This window comes from Tympanuchus pallidicinctus, unplaced genomic scaffold (genome assembly GCF_026119805.1).
Source record: "Tympanuchus pallidicinctus isolate F22 unplaced genomic scaffold, pur_lepc_1.0 scaffold14, whole genome shotgun sequence".
Lineage (NCBI taxonomy): Eukaryota > Metazoa > Chordata > Aves > Galliformes > Phasianidae > Tympanuchus > Tympanuchus pallidicinctus.
The window spans coordinates 12,149,651-12,172,710 of record NW_026294659.1 but is presented as its reverse complement, the minus strand read 5'-3'; the positions used below and the strand labels follow the sequence as shown (position 1 = coordinate 12,172,710).

The 23,060-nt window shown below is 42.0% G+C and overlaps 1 protein-coding gene across 3 annotated transcripts in view; it reads left to right on the top strand.

Annotated features, from left to right (window-relative positions):
• The window catches only part of PKNOX1 (PBX/knotted 1 homeobox 1), a 128,613-nt gene that overhangs the window by 77,896 nt on the left and 27,657 nt on the right, over positions 1-23,060 (top strand). Inside the window, exons 1-3 of one of the 3 annotated variants that reach the window (XM_052674246.1) lie at positions 6,290-6,411; positions 16,041-16,120; positions 22,103-22,204. In XM_052674246.1, coding sequence (XP_052530206.1) covers positions 22,154-22,204 — 51 coding nt within the window. In that variant the 5' untranslated portion in view covers positions 6,290-6,411; positions 16,041-16,120; positions 22,103-22,153. Of the gene's footprint in view, positions 1-6,289; positions 6,412-16,040; positions 16,121-22,102; positions 22,205-23,060 lie in introns of those variants that run through there. The other 2 variants (XM_052674247.1, XM_052674248.1) reach the window with 2 other exon arrangements.

Sequence of the window (23,060 nt, the reverse complement as noted above, 5' to 3'; positions counted from 1 at the left end):
CCTCCTTTCAGGTGGCTGTAGAAAGCAATGAGGGTTCCCTTGAGCCCCCTCTCTCCAGACCGAACTACCGCAGTTCTCTCAGCTGCTCCTCATCAGACTTGTGCTACAGACCCATCACAGTTTCAGTCCCCTTCTCTGGATACGCTCCAGGGCATCAATGTCTTTCTTGTAGTGAGGGGCCCAAAACTGAACACAGCACTCAAGGTGGTGGCCTCGCCAGTACCAAATACAGAGGGATGATCACCTCTCTAGTCCTGCTCACAATACTATTTCTGATACAAGCCAGGATGGCATAGGCCTTCTTGTGGGTTCAAAAAAGGGAACTAAGCCATTAGTGGTAGTTTGTCTGTGTGCATTAAATATGATAGTCTGATTGCAATTTGTGGTTCAGAAAGGTGCTAAGCTACTGATCCCCAGGAACAACTAAGAGATACAAGAGGAAGGCTGAGCCAATTGTCTCTCACCAAGCATTGACAGTTGACCACAGCTGGACTCAGTGCGGAGGAAGAGCCAGACAAGTGCAAGTGCTTGCTGACCCAAGCACCCGCATGGACCAGATATGGGACTGCTCCAAAGAGGCCCCATGTGGCAGTAGGAGCATGTGTCCCACCTGGCACAGCTCTGCAGCCTGCTGTAAGAACCATGGTGTGGACTAGCAGAGGCAGACATGTCTGCTTTCAGCCAAAGGGCAGGTGTGTGTGCAGTAGCTTCCAAAAATCCAGCTGTGGCAGAGCAGGGAAGGGGAATGTTTATGGAACACTTTTGTCCTTGGTGTTTCCTATTTGCTTTTCAGTCAGTGCAGACATTTGTGTGAAGCTCAGCTTTTCTTCTGCTTTGTGCTAGGAGCTCAGGTATCTGGCTAGACAGTGGCATTAGGCAGAAAGACACATAATCCTCGACGAAGGCCAACTAACCCTCTCAACTGAATGGCCTTCTGCTTCTTCAGATATTCTGTCTTTATTTTTTTCTCTTTTATTTGCTAAGCAATTGATTTCTTTCCTCTTCCACTTGCAAAACTGTCAGGAGCAGGCTGGCTGGCTGGCCATTCCCATTCCCCACTGCTAACACCTTTTGGTTCTCCTAGGCTCCAGAATACAGAAACCCATAAAAACAGCTGGAAGTAAATGAGTAACGGAGAGGAAAGACAGGTCTCTATGGACTGAAGAAAGTGGTCTGTAGACCACTGTTTGAAAACCTCTCATTAATTCTTCCTGGTTATTTTTTCTGCATCTCACTTTGCTGAATCCAAATCCTGCTCAAGCCAGTGGGAATTGTTCCACTGACTTCTGTCAGAGTTGGATCTAGCCCCCGGTCTGGAAGGTAAAACTAGTCTCACTGGTTTTCTTTTATTTCAGTTTATTTTCACTCTGCTTCTCAACTCCCAGAGTAAAGTGAATGCATTCACTGCCCTCCATGGTGGGATTCATACCAAATGTTCTCTTTTCACATTTTTCTTAAAGATGTGTATCATCAGTTCCACCTCAGTATCTGAATTTTGCTTTTCTGCTCTTTTTTTTTTTTCTTTTTTTTTTTTTTTTTTTTGTCCCCCTATCCCCTGAACCCGTCCACAGTGACATAAATGAAGGAAAGTCTTTTTAAGTGTAACACATTTTGGAAGAAACTTTGCAGTCCAGCAATGAGATGCTGTCAACTTTTGGCATCGTTAAAAGCAGTCACTTTGCACTCAGAAGGTAATCTGTTCATAGCATCTCAAGTGGAAAAAAAGATATGTTGCATTGTGAAAGATGTTTGTTCCATCACCATGGAACCCCTGGTGCAATTCCCAGGGCAGAGCATTGCTTGAGGGGTGGCAATAGTGTTTTTGTACATCATGGTTCATTCTTCAGCTTTTAAGCATACGCTGTACTTCAGGGATAAGCTCTTTTTCTTAAAATAGCATTTTGTTCAAATTAACATCCCTGATAGTGGAAAGTGAGCGGAGTAGAGCATGGCACTACGGAACGTACAGAAGGGAGCATTATCTTAGAGAGCTTTGGGGTTTTATCCTCCAGCTTGCCTAAAATTCTTTCCAAGCAACGTGTTAGATATTGGTAATGCAGTGACTCAACCATATAAACAGATGGAGTGAGTAGTATGCAGCCAGTGATTCAATTAATGTACAGATCTGGAAATTCAGATTAGATTTAAGAAGAGGAAAAATGTTGAATAAGATATAAATAAGATACAGGATTTATCACTTCTCCCTTTTTAAAGGAAGTTTTAAAGGAGTTTTTAAAGCGTGGCACAATATAACTCCCAAAAGGACGGCATCACCATCCTGACACAGAAACTCCTTGGAGAAGTGCTGCACTGCAGTGCCAGCTCTTGGTCTGAGCCCAAACCCTGCTGTGGGACGTGAGCTCTTAATTTCTCCAGAGGGAGTGTTCCCAGCTGAGTTACACAGATCTCCATGATCTAGTTCAAGCAAAGCTTGACGTTTATTTAGACTGAGTTAACTCATTAATTTCAGCTTTAAAATCTTAAAAACCATATCCACCATAAAATAAGTTGCATGTTTTTCCCAGGCTCCTCCTATGCCGCGTAAAGTTGTGGCTGAAGATGGGAATGTGCTGTGCATGCAAACAGGGCACACAAAGTTTGCTTTTTGGAATGCTCTCCAAACAGCCAGAGGACATCTAAGTAGCTGACATGTCTTGTTACATACTTTCTCCCTGAGGGTGTTGAAAGAAGAAACTGGTTTGCTGTAGAGACCTCCTATTGTTAAGAGATTATCACCTAAAAACTCACCTGACTTTTATGGAAATCTGGCCAAAACCCTGCTCTGCTTAGATTATTCCAACTGCTGCAACTGTGGTCTTTATTCAGTAAGTTATGAATGCAGATTGCTGTTACCTACATGGGAATCCATCTCTTCACCTCTATGTGAATGTTTCTCTTGAAAGCTTAATTATGAAAGAGTTGAGAAGGGCACAATCAGGAGCAATGCTACGTATCTAAAAAAAGAAACCTCCTTTTTCTGAAGAAAGTTAATGCATATAAATATTGTTTTGTGCACACGGTTGTAATAATTAGGACTTGGAAATGAGTAAAGGAAGCCACAGTAATCTTAACCCACCATGCAGCTGTATGTGGGAACCAGTTTTGCCCTCTGATACATTTATGCATTCCTGCTATCGGTAAATTGCGACTGAAAGGATATTTCAGAGCAGAGATTTGGAGAGTGCTTTTCTCATTCAGTGAGACAGGATGTTAACAGCTTAGTGTCTGCAAATATTTGGTATGAGAGTGGGGATCTGCTACTGTTCTCAATAACCAAGTAAGGCTACAACCATACAAACATATCCGTACTTGCTTTAAGTAATGAGCTGTACTTAGGGAATGTATTTAATATGTCCAATAAGAAGAAAGGAACAGCAGCTTGAGAAACTGAGTGTTCTGTTACTTGCGTTTTCCACCCTGAATAATACTCAACCTAATTTTTATGTACCTGTAATTTGTAATTACAAAGGATTTAAATGACATCTTCAACCTTGCACATAGATTTTGCATTTTTAGATTAAAAAAAGGTAGCAGTGTCAACATCTCACTTATTTGAATGCACCTGTACCAGTGGAATTTCACAGCATCAGTAGTACTAAATGCACAGTGTGGAGAATTTCATCCTGACAGCTGCCTTCAGTCTGTGTATTGGATCTTTGGAAAACTGAGGAAAGACAACACAGTATGTTTGGATGACTAGAAATAAAGAAAGAAAATGCTACCTATCCTTTCCTCTGATTCATTTTCTCTTTTGTTTGTTGTTTTTTTTTTTTTTGTTCACCTTTGAATTACTCTTCTTAGTTACTTCTTCATTCCTTGCTCCTGTCCTCCCAGTTCCTCCTGTTTTCCAAATGTTGCCTTCTCATTCATAGTGCCTTTCTTAAATCTTCACCTTCTGGAATCATTCAGCTGACATGTTTCTTAAAAACAAGCTTAGCTTCTGAGCCTTCAAGGAGAGACCTGAAAGCGAAATGGAAAACAGGGACCTCTTCACAACAGCTGTGAACAGGGAATTTATAGATGGTCAATGGGAAAGCATGGGTTAGATCAAGAGTTACTTTTAGGTTAATGAAGTTCATATGGCCATGTCATGCCCCATTCCTGGAGGCATCCCAGGCCAGGCTGGATGTGGTTCTGGGCAGCCTGGACTAGTGGTTGGTGAGCATGTACATAGCAGGGTGTTGAAACTAGATGATCTCTGTGGTCCTTTTCAGCCCAGGCCATTCTATGATTCTGTGATAAAGCTAGCTGACCATAAGGCATACACGTGTAGGCAGTGAGGCTGGTGCTTGAGAAATGCCATGATTTTGGGATTGAGGGAGTTGGAATGTATATTTGTACTGCAGAAAACATTAGCGACTGAGGGGAATACAGCACAGAATAAACTTAATCACAAAGGAGACCATGAGATAGGATTGCTGGGGCTCTGAGCAATCGATCTAGTGGCTGGTAGCCCTACCCGCTGCAGGTGGTTGGAACTGGATGGTCTTTATAGTCCCTTCCGACACAAGCAATTCTATGATTCTGTGATTGCGGGGGAGAGGGGGAGATGGCAGATGAGGAATTCCTACACCTGTGGGGTGAGAGCTAGGGAAGAGAAAGTAGCAGCTGAAATAGAAGGGCAAACAGAAATAGAAGGGAAGAAGGAGGAAGGGGAATTCAAGTTGTGAAAGGTACCCAACAAAGCTTTGAAGACAGCTGGGAGAAGGAATTAGAAAGTAAATTAGTTTGAATTGAATCTGTTCTTTCTCAGCAGAAGTCGGTGAACTCCTGTCCACAGAAGCGCAGGCAAAGCGGATGGAGAACAAAGGGTTTGCGGGGTGAATCAATTGTGAGGAAAAGGCAGGTCTGAACATGGGCATCAGTTAATGTGAAGCACCGTGCGGTGAATGTGTCACCAGTGAATGTGATGAGAGAGGGATGATGAGAGATGAAAGTTGTGGCAGAAAGAGTCAGCGAGGGCACGGGAATTCTATTAGAGACATGGCATGGCACAAGAGCAGAAATGGAGAATGAGGCTCTTGTAAGAGAAACCAAGAGTTGGATTTAATTTTTTTATTTTATTTTATTTTATTTTATTTTATTTTTATTTAAGTCATTCCCTTGAACGCTGAGACCCAATTCACACAAGTGAACACTCTGGATGAGCATAGCTCTTTTCCCTTCCCACTCTCCCCACTGGATGCACAAGTTCCCTCTGTGCTCACTAGCTTCACTAGCCTCTGCGCTCACTAGACTGTCCTCACTAGACAATCGTGTGGATTGGGCCATGCTGGGAGAAGCAGCTGGAAAAGACACGACTGTGGGGCTGAGGGCAGCCTGGCAGAGGGTGAGGCAGCCACTTTGCCAGCAGACAAACAGCAGCAGTGTGTGCAGTGGGGAGAATGCTGAGGGGTCCACAGTGACTGTCAGCAGGGCAGGGTTTGGGCACAGCAGTTGTGGACTGAAGGCAGGCCGGGCTCATAGGAATATTTCAGCAGCCGTTCCTATTGCCAGCCTATTAGCAGTCTTCCTTCAATGGCCTGGCACAGAAAGGCATTACACAGTGCAAGATAGACCAATGGGCCTGAAGGCCGTAGGCACTGCAAATTAAGGGGACGGGATACTGTAGATATGGGAGCATTTCCAGATGCTCTTCTTTGATGAAGAGCAGTAGCACAGGCTGTGCCCGTTCTGGGCTGAACACTCTGAAGGAGCTTTGCTGCCTACATCTCAGAATCAAGGGCAGACCCTTGGCAATGTGCATCCTCTGAGTAAGGCTTTCTGTGGTGTCGCGAGGGTCTGGACGGACGGATAAACCCACTGAAGAGTCACAGAATCATAGAATATCCCAAGTTGGAACAGACCCATAAGGATTATCAAGTCCAATCGGTGTGTGTGAATGCCGAAGGGTGTGAGCTCAATCCCTCTGCTGCAGCAGTGAGACAAACTCCTTAAACATCCCTAAGGCAAAGCCACGATGACATAAAGTACAGCTTCAACAGACCCCCTTTTCTCCACCTCTCCCGTCTTTACACCACTTCAGGGGAACGGCGTACACCTGGCTCCAGCAGAGGAGGCTGCGCAGCCCCATCCCGGCCGTTTGGTATCTCCCTCCCAGTCGGCCTCGCCTTTTCCCCTCCTTCTCATTGCATATTCATGAGCAAGGCCCAGGGCGCGCCGGCGTAGGGCGGTGGCACGCGGCCGCCCCGCCCCCCTCCCCGTCTTCCTCCGCGGTGGGCGTGCTCCGCTCCGCCCCCGGCCCCGCCCCCTTTGGTGCATATTGATGAGGCGTGATGCGCGGCGTGCTGTCGTGTCGGGCGGCGCGGGCGCCGATTGGCCGAGCGTGGGTGTGCGCGGTGACGCGCGTCGCGGCGGTGCGGGTCCCGATTGCTGCAGCCGCTTGTCAGTGTGACGAAGATTGGCACCCAGGTAAGCGCTGTCACTCAAACCCGCTCCCAGCCAGCCAGCCCGCCAGCCATCCATCACGGCGCACCCGCCGCCGCCGCCCGCCGGGCCCAGCCACTCCGCCGCCGCGCCGCGGGGCGGGGGAGATTGGGGGGACAGCGGGCCCGGCAGACGGCACGGCGGGGAGGGGGCGCCCGCATCGCCGCTCGCCCCGAGGGTGGTCAGGGGCGGCGGCGGCGGGCAGGCGCGGGCGGGAGGGAAGGAGGGAGGGAGGGGGGAGCGAGGAAGTTTCTGGAAACGCCGCCGCTGCCGCTACGGCCGTTGTGTGGCTGCGGCGGGGGCGCGCCGACGGGGGCGCGCGAGGGCCGGGCGCGCGCAGGGAGGGGAGAGGCGGGGGCGGGCGGGGGGGCGCGCGGCGGGGGGCGGAGGAGGAGGGGGAGGAGGAAAGGGGGAGGCGGCGGCGGGGTCCTTAAAGGGGCAGCGCCGCGCGGGCGCCTAGGGAGAGGCGGCGGTGGCAGTAGCTGCAGCGCGCAGCTCTGGCCGCGGGGCGCCCTCCGCCCTCCGTGAGCGATGGCGGGAGCGGTGCGGAGCCCTCGTGGTGTCCGTCGGGCCCTTGACAGTCAGGCCCCGTGGTGTCTCCGTGGTGCCCGTGTGGATTTCCTTGCCTCTAGTATTTCTCTGGCGTCTGACGCGGGCATCGGGGGTGCGGGATGGCAGTCAGGTGCCGGGCCTGCCCCGGTGTGCCGGGCTTTGTGCTTCCACGCAGATGCAGTGCGCGCCCATACAGTAATGCGGCTCCTGCAGCCGGGTGCTGTGCACGTGTTCTGCGGGTTATGCGGCCCAGGAAACCGATGGAGGCAGTGTCAGTAACGGTATGGCCAGGCCTTGCCAGCGCTGGAGTATCAAGCAACGAGAAATGCAGCGAGTGCTGTTTTCTAAATGACTGTAAAACCAAATGGCACAATTATCCTTTTCTGGGTCTGTGTGTAACCATATATAGTCATTAAGTTTATTCCATCTGAAGACTCGGTTTTCATTCTTCTTGGTATGTCGTTTTTATTCTGGGGGTTATTCTGGATTTCTTCAAATGTGCCCTATTGGTTTGTTCTATAGTAGCGTGTGGTGTGTTTTCTCAGCAGACTGCTTAGTGTTCAGCATCTTTCTGTGGTATTTTATGATGAAAATAACCCCGTGAAAGCTTCAGTGTAGGTTTCGCACTGCTTTCCTCACATAAGCTTCAGTTCAGTAAATGGTGGATGGGATGGCTCTGTCATAGCCTACAGCTCCTCACAGGGAGCGGAGGGGCAGCGCTGAGCTCTGCTCTGTGTGACAGCGACAGGGCCCGAGGGAACGGCATGGAGCTGCGTCAGGGGAGGGCAGCTGGGGGTCAGGGAAAGGGGCTGCACCACAGCGCGGTGGGCACAGCTCCCGGTGCTGGAGTCCGCAGGGCATACACACTCTCATTCCTGGTCTGATTTTTGTTGGTGTTGTGTGGAACCTGAAGTTGGACTCTATGATCCTTGTGGGTCCCTTCCAGCTTGAGATATTCTGTAACGTTCTTTGTTGGGTATAGTAGGGGACGGTGCACTGCACTGAGGCTTGGAAGTCTCTTTCTCTTCATTCTTACTGAAGGGATTTGGGGACATTTGTTTTCAGTCAATGGCAGTGTATCCTTGCCTGCATACGTTTTCATAAATGTTCCTCCTTCAGGGTGGGTCTCATAGAGTGCTGTGCTGGACAGTCATTTGTCTTGTTACCGTTTCCTTTGTGCTAAGGGCAAAACAGAACTCCTTACATTTTGTGTAACTGTTACAGTTGCTTTATTCTTGTGCATTTATGTGTGTATGTATACACACACATATATACAAACTTCACTTTGTCATTACTAACTGCAGTTGCTGCTGCAGCAAATGTGGAAGTGTTTGAGACGCAGTTCTTGGAGGAGCGTGACTCTCTTGCTATTATTGAGACACACGCTGAAAGCCAGGAGTGAACGATCCACAGAGCCTATGGTAGCGAGATGTCCCAAATAGAGAGAGGTGCGGCCCAAGCTGTATTTCAGAATATTGTGTAATGCTGTGAGAGCCGAATGCCACCTCTGCAATACCAGCACACGTGGAAGTTTGCAATAAAGCAGATGAGTATTTTGATATAAGACTGGGTCATTTTTGGTGTGTGAAATTTAAAATTCCACGGATGTGGTTTCTCTCTCTCGCAGCAGCTGGTTGCTTCAGCCGTGCTTGTTACAGGGCTGTAGGCTAACAAATGCGAAGTCTCATGGGAGGTTGTTTTACCACAGCTCAGCGCTTTACAAAATGTAAAACAACGTATTGCTCTTCTAAGCAGGGGAGTCCAGGAGCAAGAAGAAAGCTGCGAATGGAGTGCCTTCCTTGGCTTGCTTGCTGCCAGATGTTACCCAAGTATTTTATCCTGTCCATTACAGCTCTCCATCAGATAATCAGATGCCAAAGGATGCGTGTTTGTTGGCTGATTCTTCACTAAGGCTGTTTCGTATCATAGCTTTGTGACACCGCAGTCACAAATAGAGCTGGAAATAGGGTAGAAAACAGAGACAGCAGGAGTCTGGAAATATCAGTCTTTTTGGTACTGGTGCATTACTGTTTATCGAGATAATAAAGGGAGATAACTTGGTTTCCTTCCTTGTCTTCACATAATTTCTTATCATCTGTGATGTGAATGTGCTTGGTTGTTCTTAATGCATGAACTACTCCAGGCTATAATCTCCTTTTTCTCCCTATATATATATATGTATAAATATATATATAATGTGTAAAAAAGACTATTTAGTATTAAAGAGGGAGGCCATTTAAGTGCTTACACTAAAAGGGGATATTTTGAAAACGAGAGGCAAATAACCAAGATAATCATACCCTTAGCTGGGTGATTCACTGGGAATGTGATGACTTTCTGCTGATGTACTGAAAGAGGAATACATTTTTTCTGTACCACTCAACTTTAATTTATATTGTACTTGGGAGCCCTTTGAATTCCATGCATTTTATTTTGGGTACGGAGGGAATACGGAAATCTGGCTATACTTCATATCCTGCTTAGTTTTTTTGAAGCAGCACAGCAAACAGAACAACGGAAAAGGGTATTACAATACTTAGAACTGAAAAAAGTAAATTCCAAGTCTTTCATATTCAAAAGAAGCAGGTTTATAAGACGTAAATTGGAGCTTCATACATATTTAACATGTCTAGAGAATGGAGAAATGTATGTGCTGTGTTGTATGGTTACATAGAATCACTAAGGTAGGGAAAGACCTCAGAGATAACCCAGTCCAACCATCAGCCCTCACCATGCCCACCAACCATGGCCTTCAGTGCCACATCCACGTGGCTCTTGGACACCTCCAGGGACAGTGACTCCACCAAATCTCTGAGCAGTCTGTGCCTCTGCCTCACTTCTCTGAGAAGAATTTTTTCCAAATATCCAACCTCTCCCGTGCAACTTGAGGCCATTCCCTCTCATCCTGTTTTTGTTACCTGGGAGAAAAAGCTGACCCCCACCTTGCTCCAGCCTCCTTTTGGGAGGTTATAGAGAGCAATAAGATCTCTTCTGAGCCTCCTGCTCTCTGGACTGAAGAACTTTATAACTAAGGAACTACCCAATCTGTCTATGATCACATAGTTCACGTATTCTGGCCCACTGGGTGTTTGTGGGTCATGGCACAAGCAATGTCAGCAATAGATCTATCCTGTGGTGTTTTTTGTTTTTTCTTAATTTTCTTTTAAGTTGTTGTTTTCAATAGCTTATTTCTTAGTCATACTGAAATTTGCCATTATGAGTATGTTTGAGTTATTCCGGAAAGTTTAGGCTAAAATGAATTGGCATTTTGAAAAAGACATTGGGAGAAAGTAAATGTGTTAATGAAAACAGGAGGATAAGTGCTTTTTTGGCTTATTTAAAAGCAACTCAGCACTTGGGTTCTGAAACTTAGAATAGCAGAGGAAGGGGAAAGGAAGTGTACACATTGACATAGCACATATGGCTGTACCTAGAGAAACTTATATCAGATTACAAGCTCTTGAAAAACTGAATCAAGTGTATAACTTGGCAAGTGTTTATTAAATTGCTCTAATATTCCATATATCTTGAGTATAGCCCTGTCTGTTGGTGACTGCATGTCACCTGACTGTGCAATCATCATCTGGACCAAGCAGTTAAGCATGATGACTCCTGCAGCATTAGGCAGTGGGTAAGTTTAATCCTGTGTAGTCTTTTTCGTTTGTGCTTCTTCCCCAGCCCCAGAGCATGTAGATGCAGTGGTACTGATGGAGAGGTGAAAACTGGTCTTTGGGGAGGGTGGGGAGCAGAGGCTGAAGCCTGGAAGGAATGCAGTAAGCCCAGGAGCCTGAAGAGATTCCAGATAGTCATAACTGGAGGGGATGAGAAGTCAGCGGGCAAGGAAGAAAAGTGAACAAGGAATAAGGGTGGTAGATGACTGGGGAGCCCAGGGGGCATGGATGGCAGAGCCAGGCTGCTCGTGTTCAACCAGATGTTGGAGTTAAAAAAAAAAAAGTGGTGGAAAACTTGCTGGTCAATTGCAGCTGGGTTTGGCAGTTACAGGACTGGGATTTCATGTAGCTTTAGTTTATTCAACTGGCCCAAGTCAGTGTTTCCTTGAAGGGCTCCAAAATCTATTGAAAACCATTACTTAGAGAGTGGTGAAGTGTTGGCACTGGCTGCCCAGAGAGGCTGTGGGTGTCCCATCCCTGGAAGTGTTTAAGGCCAGTTTGAATGGAGCCCTGGGCAATCTGATCTAGTACTTGTCCTAGCGACCTGCAGCCCTGCCTGTGGCAGAGGGGTTGGAAATTGGTGGTCCTTGAGATCCCTTCCACCCCAAGCCATTCTATGATTTCTGAAACCATTGAGGACATAAAAATAAAACCATTGATACTGGAACATTTTAATCTTAAGCGTTTAAATGTTCAAAAATGTATAGAGGGGTTTTTGCTTGCATATTCAACATCTTAAGTCTGTTTTAATGGCAGTTATTAGTTTAATAAAACTTATCATCTTCCTTCAATTGTATGTCAGAATTGTTAAGGTTTGTCTGTCATGGAATCATTAGAAACTTTTAAGTTTTTTGTGATATGAATGTTAGAAAACTTCCATGCCTATGAAATGACATCCTCCATAAATGTCTTGCTAACACTATAAAGAATATTTAATAGAAATAAAGACATAGTAAGATTGGTGCTTATTTTGTGTCTTCTTTATGAAAATAAGAAATCATTATTAAAATAGAGGTTGTCAGTGCTCTGGTTTAATTTAAAGGAGATGTTGCAGTGAGCTTCTCCAGAAGTAAGGGAGCCACAACAAGCTTGTGGGGATATTCCAGAGGCTGCAGTGGCGGAGATGCAGGGCTGGGTGCAGCACATGGGCAGAGATGTTGTTCATTCACAGGGAGTGCTGAGGAAATGGAGAGGGTGGCGTTCTGCTTTATTAATAAAATTGTGTTTGAAAAAGTAATTAAGTATCATTAGGTAGGAAAGTTGTATCAGAATCAGTTCCAGCTGTATAACTGCTGATACACACCCTCTGGTCTTCAAGGGTTCTTCAGTTGTCTTTCTAATGTGCTCCTCTTGGCACTACAGCAAGTCAGATACCATGCTATCATTTTGATAGTAGGAGTCTTAGATGTTATGATGACAGTTTATTTGGTATATCTTGAAGGGAAAAATGATTCTCTGTCCTGTGATAAATAGACACATGTGAGGAATTCACGTGCGAGGATACATAAGCAAAGACCATAGAAGTCCTTCAGTTTGCACTGTTAAGAAGAAAAAATAGCAAAAGTGTCATCATTTACTGTGTGGACAATTGGGAATGAATGAGAGTGATGGGGAGTATTTTTGCTTCCCTATGCTCTAATCCCTCAGGAGTCTCAGAGCAATTAGGGAAGGAAGCTTTCCTTTTCCTCACATTTTGTTTTCCTCTTATCAGAATTTCTAGTCCCCATAATTCTTTTCTACTGTATGGAGCTGATAAAGCAGCATCAATTTGCAGTGTGAAATGGATAAGAGAAACTGAGATGCTGCAGAAATTTCTTGATTTGGAGAACCTTTTAACAGTTGGAAGAATGAGGTTTTATGCCTGTGAGGATTACCTTCTGCAATGGCAAGAGCTACCTGCAGCCAGGGTACCTAACATGCTGAGGTGGCATCATTTTATGACTAGATTGGAATAGAATTCTTGCTGTTAAGAAGCATGACGGTAAATAGGCAATTACACAAGCCATGAACGTGAGCCATGATGATGTGTGCATCCCCAGAAATGTGCTGGTGCAAACCCAAAGGGTGTAGGCAGATTTAAGGAGCTGGAGTTCTTGACAAGACCCATCTGCTTTGACTGTTGTGCCTTGAGAAATGTGTATTGCCTTATACGTCCTTAGTATCTATTTTGTAAGTTACTGCGTATGCAATTGCAGCGTGTAAAGTGGCACCATTTTTTATATATGTAATGGTTTTTTCGTATTTAGTACCAGCAAATAAGAGAATTTCCAGAATCCCTTTAAAATACAGAAAGCAGTGTGCTCAATGAGTGTGAACTGCTAAAGGGGCACACATCTTTTCATGAGATGGTCTGTTGTTCACAATACAGTGTGACACTGTGGCCGTGCTTGGAAGATAAAACCTGTGATACAAATATGTTGTATGCCTTCTTATCAAATGGAATGATATGAAAACAGGATGCTGTGGAGAAGTAATGGAGAAGTAAAAGCAGTACATATAGCATTGAAGATATCTTGCTGAATAAAGCCAATATCTTATAGAACTATAGAATCGTTAAGGTTGGAGGAGACCGCTGAGATCATCTAGTCCAAATGTCGACCCATCACCACCAGTATATACATCCAAGATTCAGTGTGCAAATAAAGGTTAATGGTAGATTGAAGCCTCAATTTCTGAAAAAAAAAAAATCACCTTAGCAGTGGATTTTGATTTTATTTTAATTTTCAGTTTCTTAAAGTGTACGGTGCACTCTTCTTAAAATTTCATCTCATCTTCATCCAGATTAATATATAAATAACTTTATTGTATCACCAAACAATAAAGGGAAAAAAGTGACACAAAGTAAATCTCATTTTACTGCAGCAGAAAATTGGTTTTGTGGCTTTTTTTAGGGCTCTTCTCCCAAAGAAATTGACAGCATAGCTGTTGTGTAATAATCGTTGAGCTGTATTTGTGTAGTGTAACTCCCCGAGGCAGGTATTATACTCCTGAACAGGAACATAATCTTTCTAAAAGTACAATATTTCTAAATAATGGCTGTACTTTGTAAGTACAGAAGATAGAGGAAATGAAAGTCCCCTCGCTGCTGAGTAAGGACTGCATTCTCATGGAGTGCCTTTTTAATAAACTTGTGTGCATCAACTTCACATTGATTTGTTTGTCTTAATTTTACTTAACGTCTCTTTGTAGGCAGGTCGATGGAGATAAGTAACGACTGCAGCAAAGGTAGAATGAAGCCCTGCTGGCAAGTTGTCATATGTACTCTATGCTTTACTTTGTTATTTTTATTTGAATCTGTAATCACATACATGTATATATACATACCCTTTATGTATGCTGATGTTTGTAGATCTGAATGTATGCACAGGTCTTTGTTTCTTACTGGCTGGCATGCAAAGTGAGAGCTGCTGAACGCAGGGCTCATTTGTGCTTGAATGAACAAGGTTGTATTTTACTTCATAATAAAAACCTAAGCCTTTAAGTGACAAAACAAGTGGCCGTTTGTTCTGGTTTCATAGTTAACTGTCTTCTTTATATTGATAACATGATTTTAAAGCTGGTCTGCAAGAAGTATAAAAATGAAAAAACAAACGGATAACAGTAAAGTGCAGGCTCCACGGAGCCTTGTTGTTGTCTCCATCCTTTAACAGGTGAGCTGCGCCCTGTTCTTGCCTCCTCTGAGGTATGTGGGAGGACAAAACATGCAAGTTCAGATCTCTATCATTTTCTTCTCTCATGTGTTTCGGAGTAGGCTTTGTAGTTGTAATTGCTCTCAGTTGTCTTTTGGAAGAAAGCAACATGACTGCAATGTCCTCTCACTCCTCTGCCCAACCTTTTCTTGGCATCTTTCACCTGGGCTGCATTTCTTCAGTACTTCCTCCATTCTGCCCTTGATGTCTCATACACAAGGTCTTGCAGCTTGCCTGTTTCTGGAGTTTCGGGAAAGGCTTTGGAAGCAAGGACTGCTTTCTTCTTTTTACGTCATATTTTTTGAGTGATTAGATCTGTCAACCAAGATGCTACGGGTTCTTTGCTGCAGCTGTTTCTGGATGAAAGAAACAGGCTCTTCAGATTTGTGATGGTAAAGTAGACCCTTCAGACACAAAAAAATGGATAATCCCCATTTATTTGGCAGTGACCTATGTTCAGAAGATTCTGCAGAGTGGGAAATGACTTTTTGCAAGCAGCTCAGTAAGCTGAGAAAAGTGAAAAGGAGTACCAGAATTACAGAAGGTGAATAGTGTGCGAAGAAGGGAATAAGACAAAAATGAGAGAAATTTCTTCTTGGGGTACACAGGTCTTGGACAGCTGAGGACAGAGAGCCCTTCAAGGCTTCATGAACAGGCATGTTGTTGTAGGCTGGGACTCCTAACTCAGTATTTCATCTCTTACCAGTGACTAAATCATATAATGCCTCACTGCTTCCTGGAGTATCTTCTCAGCTCTTTCAGAGCTGGATTTCGTGAACTGTGGATGGTGTCTGTTTTGACTGGCCCTTAGCATTTTGTGCGTCTGTGAACTGACCTGGAAAACTGTACATATACACTGTACACAGATAAATGTTGGTTCAGAATTGTAGATACCAACTTCATCTCACTTTCAGAAATGTTGGAGTTACTTTCGTTTCAGCTCTTACGCACTCAGCAGAACTGGGAACACGAGTACTTTTTTCTGTGTGGGAAACAAAGATAATCTGGTGTAAGAGCCAAACTGTGCTGTAGCCATCATTTCAGATGGCCTCTGCACAAGGTTAGCATCAGTAACCTCCGGTGAGAGTTTTGTAGGCATTCTGTAATACTTTTCAGTTAAATATTTTTATAATCTTTGCTACTTTGCTTTCTTGGTCATTACAAGTCTTCTAAAGTAGCTTTAATGTATCAAACAAGTGCTGTGAAATTAAATAAAATTAACTGTAAATGGTAATTTTTGTGAAGTTTCTTTAAAATTGCTGAATAAATCTGTAGCAGAACCCGCCTGCTCTAAACATTCAGTACCAATGATGGCACACTCTCCTTGGTATGCTGCTAGTGTTTATCATATAGAAGATTACTTGATTATAGCCACCACTGGAATACATTCCACAATCAAGTCAAAGTGTGATTATGAAAGAGATTTAAATTGGGAAATGAAAAGTCTTTGCCCTTTCTTGGCTTCATGCTGAATTTTGATGAAGAAGGACTTCCCTGAAAACTCGGAGCTGAGTTGTTCCTATGAGTTTTATTTGGGGATGTGTCTTGTCTCATCTAAGCAGACAGAGAGTAAAGTATAAAGACTCAACAGCAAGCAAGTCAACTGTCTGAGTGTAGCCTTCTGTATCTTCTTTAATCATCTTCAGTCTCAGAAAGTGTGTTGTATGTTGTTGTCTCTGAATCTTTTTCTGTTGGTTCCCAGGTTTCTGTTGTGCACCTGGTACATCAGTGGGACTCTGCTGGAATGAGATAATGGTGTCCTCAACCCACTGAAGGAGAAGGGTGAGCAGCTTTCTCCTGGCTTATATTTGACTTAGCCATGCACCATGGGAGCTATATAATTACATATTTTGATGACAAGTGAAGCAGGTTCTAGATGCTTTTCATATGTCAAGCAAACTCCGTGTTTTAATTTTGTTTCTGTTGAATTTTGTTGAATGTTAGCTGCAAGAATGTCTGTGGTATTGTACATGCTGCCTGAAGTTAAGAATAAACCAATAAATAGCCATACAGAATCTGCCAGTCCCCTTTTCTCTCTGAAGTACTTCAAAAGAACGTGTGTAGTGGAAAATTAAAAGGAACAATTATGTGTTAACAGGTTGGTTGGGTAGTTTCTTCACAACCCTAAGACAGTTAGTGGTTGGCTTATACCCTGAAGCATAACTATTTATATATCTTACAAACATCTGTTGTAGCTTGTATATGTTAAAAACGATATTACTGAGCTCCAAAAGCTTACTTGCACCTTATGTTAACATTTCTGGGTGGTCCCTGCGCTCTTAGTTATGAAGGAATAAGTAGAGCAAGTGAGGAGAGATGGGCACTTTGTCTGAAGTGTTTCAGTTCACCTTTGAGCTTTTTTCTTAGATATACTCCCTAATTTGCACAAGGTCTGCACACTTCTAATTATTTTCACCCCTCTTAATTTAGCTTCCTTTCTAGCTTACGTTTTACTTCCATACTCATTTCTGTTAAAGGCTTGAATTTTTTTTCACTTTTGTAGAACAGTTGTTTTGCAAATTCCCTTTCACCACAGATGTCAGTAGCATTTCTGATTGCAGTTCATGTGTCAGCCTCCAGTTTACATGACCTTAAGTGTTTCCTTGGGTTTTCCTCACACTTTGTTCTCAAAATAAATAAAACGAGAGTTAATACTGTTCACCATGAAGCAGTCTGGCAGACTCCTCTCGGCCACCAGTTATTTTTGTTATTTGTACCTCTTTGAATATAACACAACTGCACTGTTTTCCTTCTACTCTCAATTTCCTTAAGAAAGAATAATTGGAATTTTTAAAGCTAATTTGTCCAGAAGTCATGTGTCCTTAGGCCCCGTTCGGATACCTTAGGCCATGTAGCATTAGGTATAGCTGTGCTGGTTAAAGATGGTCCTGCTGTGAGTTGATAATCACCACACTTGAGCCAGAAATTACCACACGTGAGCCAGAAATTACCACACTAATAGGTCAGCGAGAGCAGGGGTTGTGTGAGTGCACAGTAATGTGTCTCAGACAAAATCGGCTGGTTTGCATTATAGCCACCTTTAAAAGAGAGTTGAATTAGCATGGCTAACTTTATGTAGAAGGGATCAGAAGTCATTCACATGTTGGTGAGCTCAGGGTAGGGCTGTGGAAATAATTAGCTCTGGCAGGGTGGCAGTGATAAACATCTGGGAGTGATACCAGCTTCATCTAGCATCACTGTTTGCAGAATGAACATCTGCTTAGGCTGTGTATCTGCTAACTGGGACTGGATGCTGTATCCTAAATTAGCTTATAAAAGCCAAATGTGTAAATACCTTTAAAGTTATTTTTCTTGAAGTCTAATGTAGTTTGTTTCTAACCACTACTGGATAATGAGATGTTTCTCTTTAGTGAACTCAAGTAATTCCTCAGTTAATTGCCTCAATTTAAGTGTGTCATTAGCTCAATTTGTTCTTCTTGATTTGCAGTAGTTTTCTTCACTAAATCTCATCAGTTTCTATCTTGCCTAATAGCTTAATCTTCCACTACTGTAATTATAAGTCAGAGGGGAAGCTCTTATGGGAAATAACAAATCTACCCATGCAGAATCCTGTCTAGCTATTCCATGGGGAGAGAATGGGGCTAAAGCCTTTTTTGGTGAGATTATCTATGGATCTAGCTCAAAGCTGCGCATCCCATTTTTTTCCCCTTCATTTGGCCTAAGGGATTTCTTAGTGTGGAATGTCTTTTCCTTATGGAAATGTGGAAGGGCCAGTCTAGAAATTCTTATCATATCCTATTGTCTTCACCAGTCTGAATGTGTTATCTTGGTTACTTCCGTTTTCATGTTGTTATTTGTGTTGCTGATATTATCTCACGTCTTTGCTAACTCCACCGCATTTCAAAGGTACTTTTCTTAAAGTGTTTTACCTTATTTCATCATTTCTAAGAGATTATCTGTCTCCCATAGCCAAACAATTTATTTAGTGACATTTTGCAAGGAATTCTTCAACTTGTAAAATAATCTTGAAATAGTGGTTACTATTTGTAGATCGATGAGTGTGATCTGTTTGAACGTCTTGATGTTGAGGGTAGCCTCGTTTCTGCTTCTAGTATCACAGTCAGTAATGAAATGTGCACCTTTAGGGAAAGAAGACTAGGACTTTGTGCCTTTTGACTCTGTCAATACAGGCAGTCATCAATACTGTGGCTGTAAGCTGTTCTGAAAAACTAAATGTTTAAACACAAGGTAAATGCTCACAGCACTTATATTTTAGAATATGTTCCCTTAAAGTTCTTTTGGAAAGGCATCAACATTTAGGTATCTGATTCAACTTTAATGTTGAATGATTCATAGCCATAAAAAAGCAATTCCGAAGTATTTCTATCAGTGAATGTGTTCATGTCTTTCCCATTTTTTTTTTCTTTTGATGAGAAATTAATATTGTTTTCTGAGTTTCAAAGTAATAGATATTGTTGTCCTATGAAGACTGAAAGCTCAGGTGAGATGTAAGTTATAAAACTAAGTAAATGTAGCATGAAATTTGAAGTGTTCCTTGTTTTCTTTGGCTCTACAGTGTAGTAGTAAAGGGCTAAGTAACATTCATGTTATTTGATGTTTAGGTTAGAAATATAAAAAGAACTCAAGGGTTTTTGTTTGCTTCTTTGGTCCGTTGTGGTTTTTTTGTTTGGTTGGTTTGGTTTTTTTGTGGTGGTAATTTGTTATGCTTTTGGGTTTTTTAATCTGAATCTCAAAATAATAAGTGATGGCTCATTTAAGAATGTCTCTGTTCTTTGCAATCCTTTATTTCCTCTTTTATTGGATTGTTTTTTTTCAGTGCGGTATTTACATAAAGTACCAACATTTTTTTCTGCCTTCTTCTTTGAAAAGGAATAGTATACGAGGAGGAAATGTTGATTTACTTTTCCTTTTTTGTCTGGAGCCTTCTTTGTGATTGGCCTTCTCATTGTTTAATTGTTAGTATTAATGCCAGCTATGTGAAAGCTGGAAGAAGAGTACAGCTTGTGTAGTTGCATATGAGTAATTATCACCTGACTATGCAATAGCAGAAGTTCAAATTTTAGCACTGCACATAAAGTCTTATTTATGAATATGAAATACTATTAATAAGAATTCATGTGATGTAAATAATTGTACAATATGTTGTATTGCTAAGCTAAAGCATAGAGTAGTATTTGAGAAAGTAGATCAGTGCATTATTAAAATGGTAAGGTATTTTGTAATGTGGGTTTAGTAATAAAAAGTAGATTTGAAGTTCTTCTTAAGTTATTCCTTGCATAATGTTTCATGTTTTGGAAAGCAAATACGGAAGGGAGGAAGCTGTAAGTCAAATAGTTGGAAAAGAGCATTACATATTAAAGATAGAAGAGCAACTGTTGCTAGAAAATGCAAGAAAGATCATCCAGTTGCTTGGGTGAGTTAAAAGGAGATTTGTAACTCAAAAATGTAAGATTATGGTGTCTCTTCCTTGATGTGATGTGTGTTGAACCCTCTGCCACCCAAAAGCAAATGGTAGGGGGATGACACTGGTAGGCTGTTGTATTAGTCTAAAGAGAAAATTTGTTTTCATAATACTTTGACTAAAATCCAAAGAAGTATTCTTCGTGTTAGTATCAAAGTGAAGTCAGGGGTTACAGGGGTTGGAGATTTTATTCTGTTGATGGTCCTTCATTCTTTATTAGTGATACAGCTAAGTATTTGTCATAAGAAAACACAATAAAGCTGTACAAGAGAAAGTTAGTTCTCCAGCACTATTTGTGCAAACAAAACGTAAAAGAAGTAGAGGATCAGTGTTTTGGCTAGAGGTGCTTTACTTCACACGTTAAACCCATATTTTTGGTGTGTGCTAAAAATACACTCAAACATCAGCATGCTAGGATGTTGCTGTGAGGGGTTTCTGGCTCGTAGTTGTACAACTTTGCTGTGTGAACCAAAACTCTTCAGAGAATCCCGCTCCTACCAGATGCTTGCTGCCACCAAACCAGCAAACACTTGCATTACAGCTACCAGAAAAATAAAATCAGTCTTTACTCTTTTTTTCTGTCATCTTTATTCTTAAGAATAACTGTAGCACAGTTGTAGCACGTCTCTTCCCATTCCACAAGCTGCTGAAGATGGTGTGCACGTGCTGTCTGCAGATGGAAACGTATGCAGCTACACCGTGACCCAGAGCCAGGAGTACCTCAGGTGGCACGGGCCGCCACAGGGCAGCTGTGGGACTTGATCCATAGTGAGTGAATTTATATCCAAGTTTGGATAGGGAGTCGTGCCTACTGGATTGTGATAAGCTCCTCTAGTCTTCAGAGCTGGTTTTTAATGAGTAAATAATCAAATAAATTCCACTTTGAGTAGAACTTGGTTGAGTAGAACTTGGTGCAAAGTAAGGATGGAGGTTTGTCCTGAGGAGTTACGATCCATCTCTATGCCTGAAACTGTGAAGTAAATGAGGAAGGGAGTTCCCAAACTTGCCCTGTGTTTCTAAATTAAACCCTTGTGACTGTACTTGTGACTGTTGTGATCTACAGGGAAAAATATCTGAAACTGTAGAAACTACTCTTCAAAATGGTTATATATTTTAGTGCTGTGCCAAGGTGAAGGAAAGATTTGAAAACAGTTGAAAAATTTGTAGTCATTGGACCTATTACAAAGAAAAGAGTTTTCATTTCAGATCTTAAGATGGTGAAAATTCTTATATCTCATTCTTCAATACTGAGATTAGTAGAAGAGAGCACAAAAACTGGAAGGAGTGCCTGTGTGTAATCTTCTTCAAGACATGAGCTCTGTTTTTGTTTTTTTCCTCTCTAATATCAATATTTTTATACTGGCTAACCATTAGGACTCCTACAGGTCAAGGAAAATGGAGTTCCATGGTGACATTTAGTGTTAATGCCTTCTTGGATTTTGTGATTTTATTGTAGTGCCTGCTAATTTGAGAAGGAAGAGAAAAGTAAAACTAATAGTTTGACGGATAACTCTGTCTGGTGTTGATATACTAAATATTGGTTTTTTTTAATGTTTGAACTCCTCTGCGCAGCAGACTCCAAGTAATGCTTGAAGAGAATGCCAGACATGAATTGATTTGTGTCATAAATCACATGGAAATCAATGTTTCCCAAAGTATTGAATGACAGAGAAAATGATACTTCTGAATTCTGAAGTCCCTTTTGAAAATATGTCATTTCATAGGCCCAATTGTTTAAAAATAGTTAGAATTCGCTCTAATCTTCGCTGGGCCTTGCTTAACTTCAGTAGGAGATTCCTTACTTCAGAAGTGCTTTCAGGTATAGGTTTCTAATAGAAATTTCAGGTTCTAATTTTAGAATATAAGATTCATGCTCGTAAGTAAATTGCTGTTGCTTAACACTTTCTACATTTGATCCATCAGTTGTAGTCTCTTTGTGGTTTTGGTTACAGGAAAGTTCAATGTGTCGTTGGTCTTTTGAGAACAAAGAAGCAAATCTTTGTTCTTTTCCACATTTTATGCATAACCTTAGAATTAGTTAAGTACTGCAGAAATAAATGCTAGTTTTTACCTGAAGTTCATGGATGAAATCCTGTTACATCCATCTTATTGACAATGTGATGTTAAAATACAAAATGTTCCCATGTTTCATGCTGAAGTTTGTGGTTTTCCACATGGAATTTTGTTGAGAAAATGCACATAGCTTTTATTGTCGATAAGGTTGCTGATTGTTTCAGTATTACAGCTCCATCCATTTTCATCTTTTGCAATTGATTTCTAAACAGGCACTTCTGTAACACTATTTTTTTCTTCTTTTTTAGAGTATTTGTTCGTACTGATGATGATTTGATGCAATTAACATTTTCTTAACCATGATGGCAACACAGACATTAAGTATAGACAACTATCAAGATGGACAACCGGTAAGATTGTTTTTCTTTATGAACTGACACAGTTGGCAAGAGAAAGAAGTTGTGACTTCAATGCCTGTGTTGGCATTACTATTTTTGTTTGTAAAATGAAGTATTTGAAGTGAGGAGCTAATATTCTGTAATACTTTTAAACATTTGATAAAGACTTAGTTAATCTTTGTGTGACTTTGCTTCATTTCTGTCAGAATGGTTAGATAAGAGATTTTATTCTGATTCTGCTCTAAGTGATTTGTGTGCTTCATGTTCTTGCTTTTAGGAAAGGTGAATTGGGTATCCTTAATATTTTGCGTTCATGATTCTTTGGTGTTCTTTCGTGTCTGCAATTGCAGTAGCCAGGTGACATTCAGGCAGTTATAAACAACTTGGTTTCAAGGAATTAAGTTTGGTTATCTAGAATTATACACTAGTTTGAATAGAAGCAATTATGCTGGAGACTGGTAAGGAGGTTATTGATAAGAATGGATGGTTTGAAAGCTGATCAACGATACTCCAGTTTTTTATTTCTGTAAAGAGGCAGGTGAGGTAAATGAAGCATGGTGGGTTATGTTTAGTCATAATGTTTCTTTTTGTACAACAAGCAATGTATTGCAACAATTTGAATTTCTGAACTAAAATACTGTTAGCTGGGAACTAGTCATGCCGTTGGCCTGTAACCTGATGACCCATCTTTATGTTACTGTGTGTCAGCCATAAGCAGTGAATACAAGTACTTCTGTCAGCAGATGGCAACAGTGATGAACAGAAGAAAAAAATGGCAACTTTCTCCATTTTTTAAAAGATAAAAATGTTTATCTGAATGCGGTCTTGTGTTATTGTTTTTGTTGTTGTTGTGTGCTTCTTTTATTGC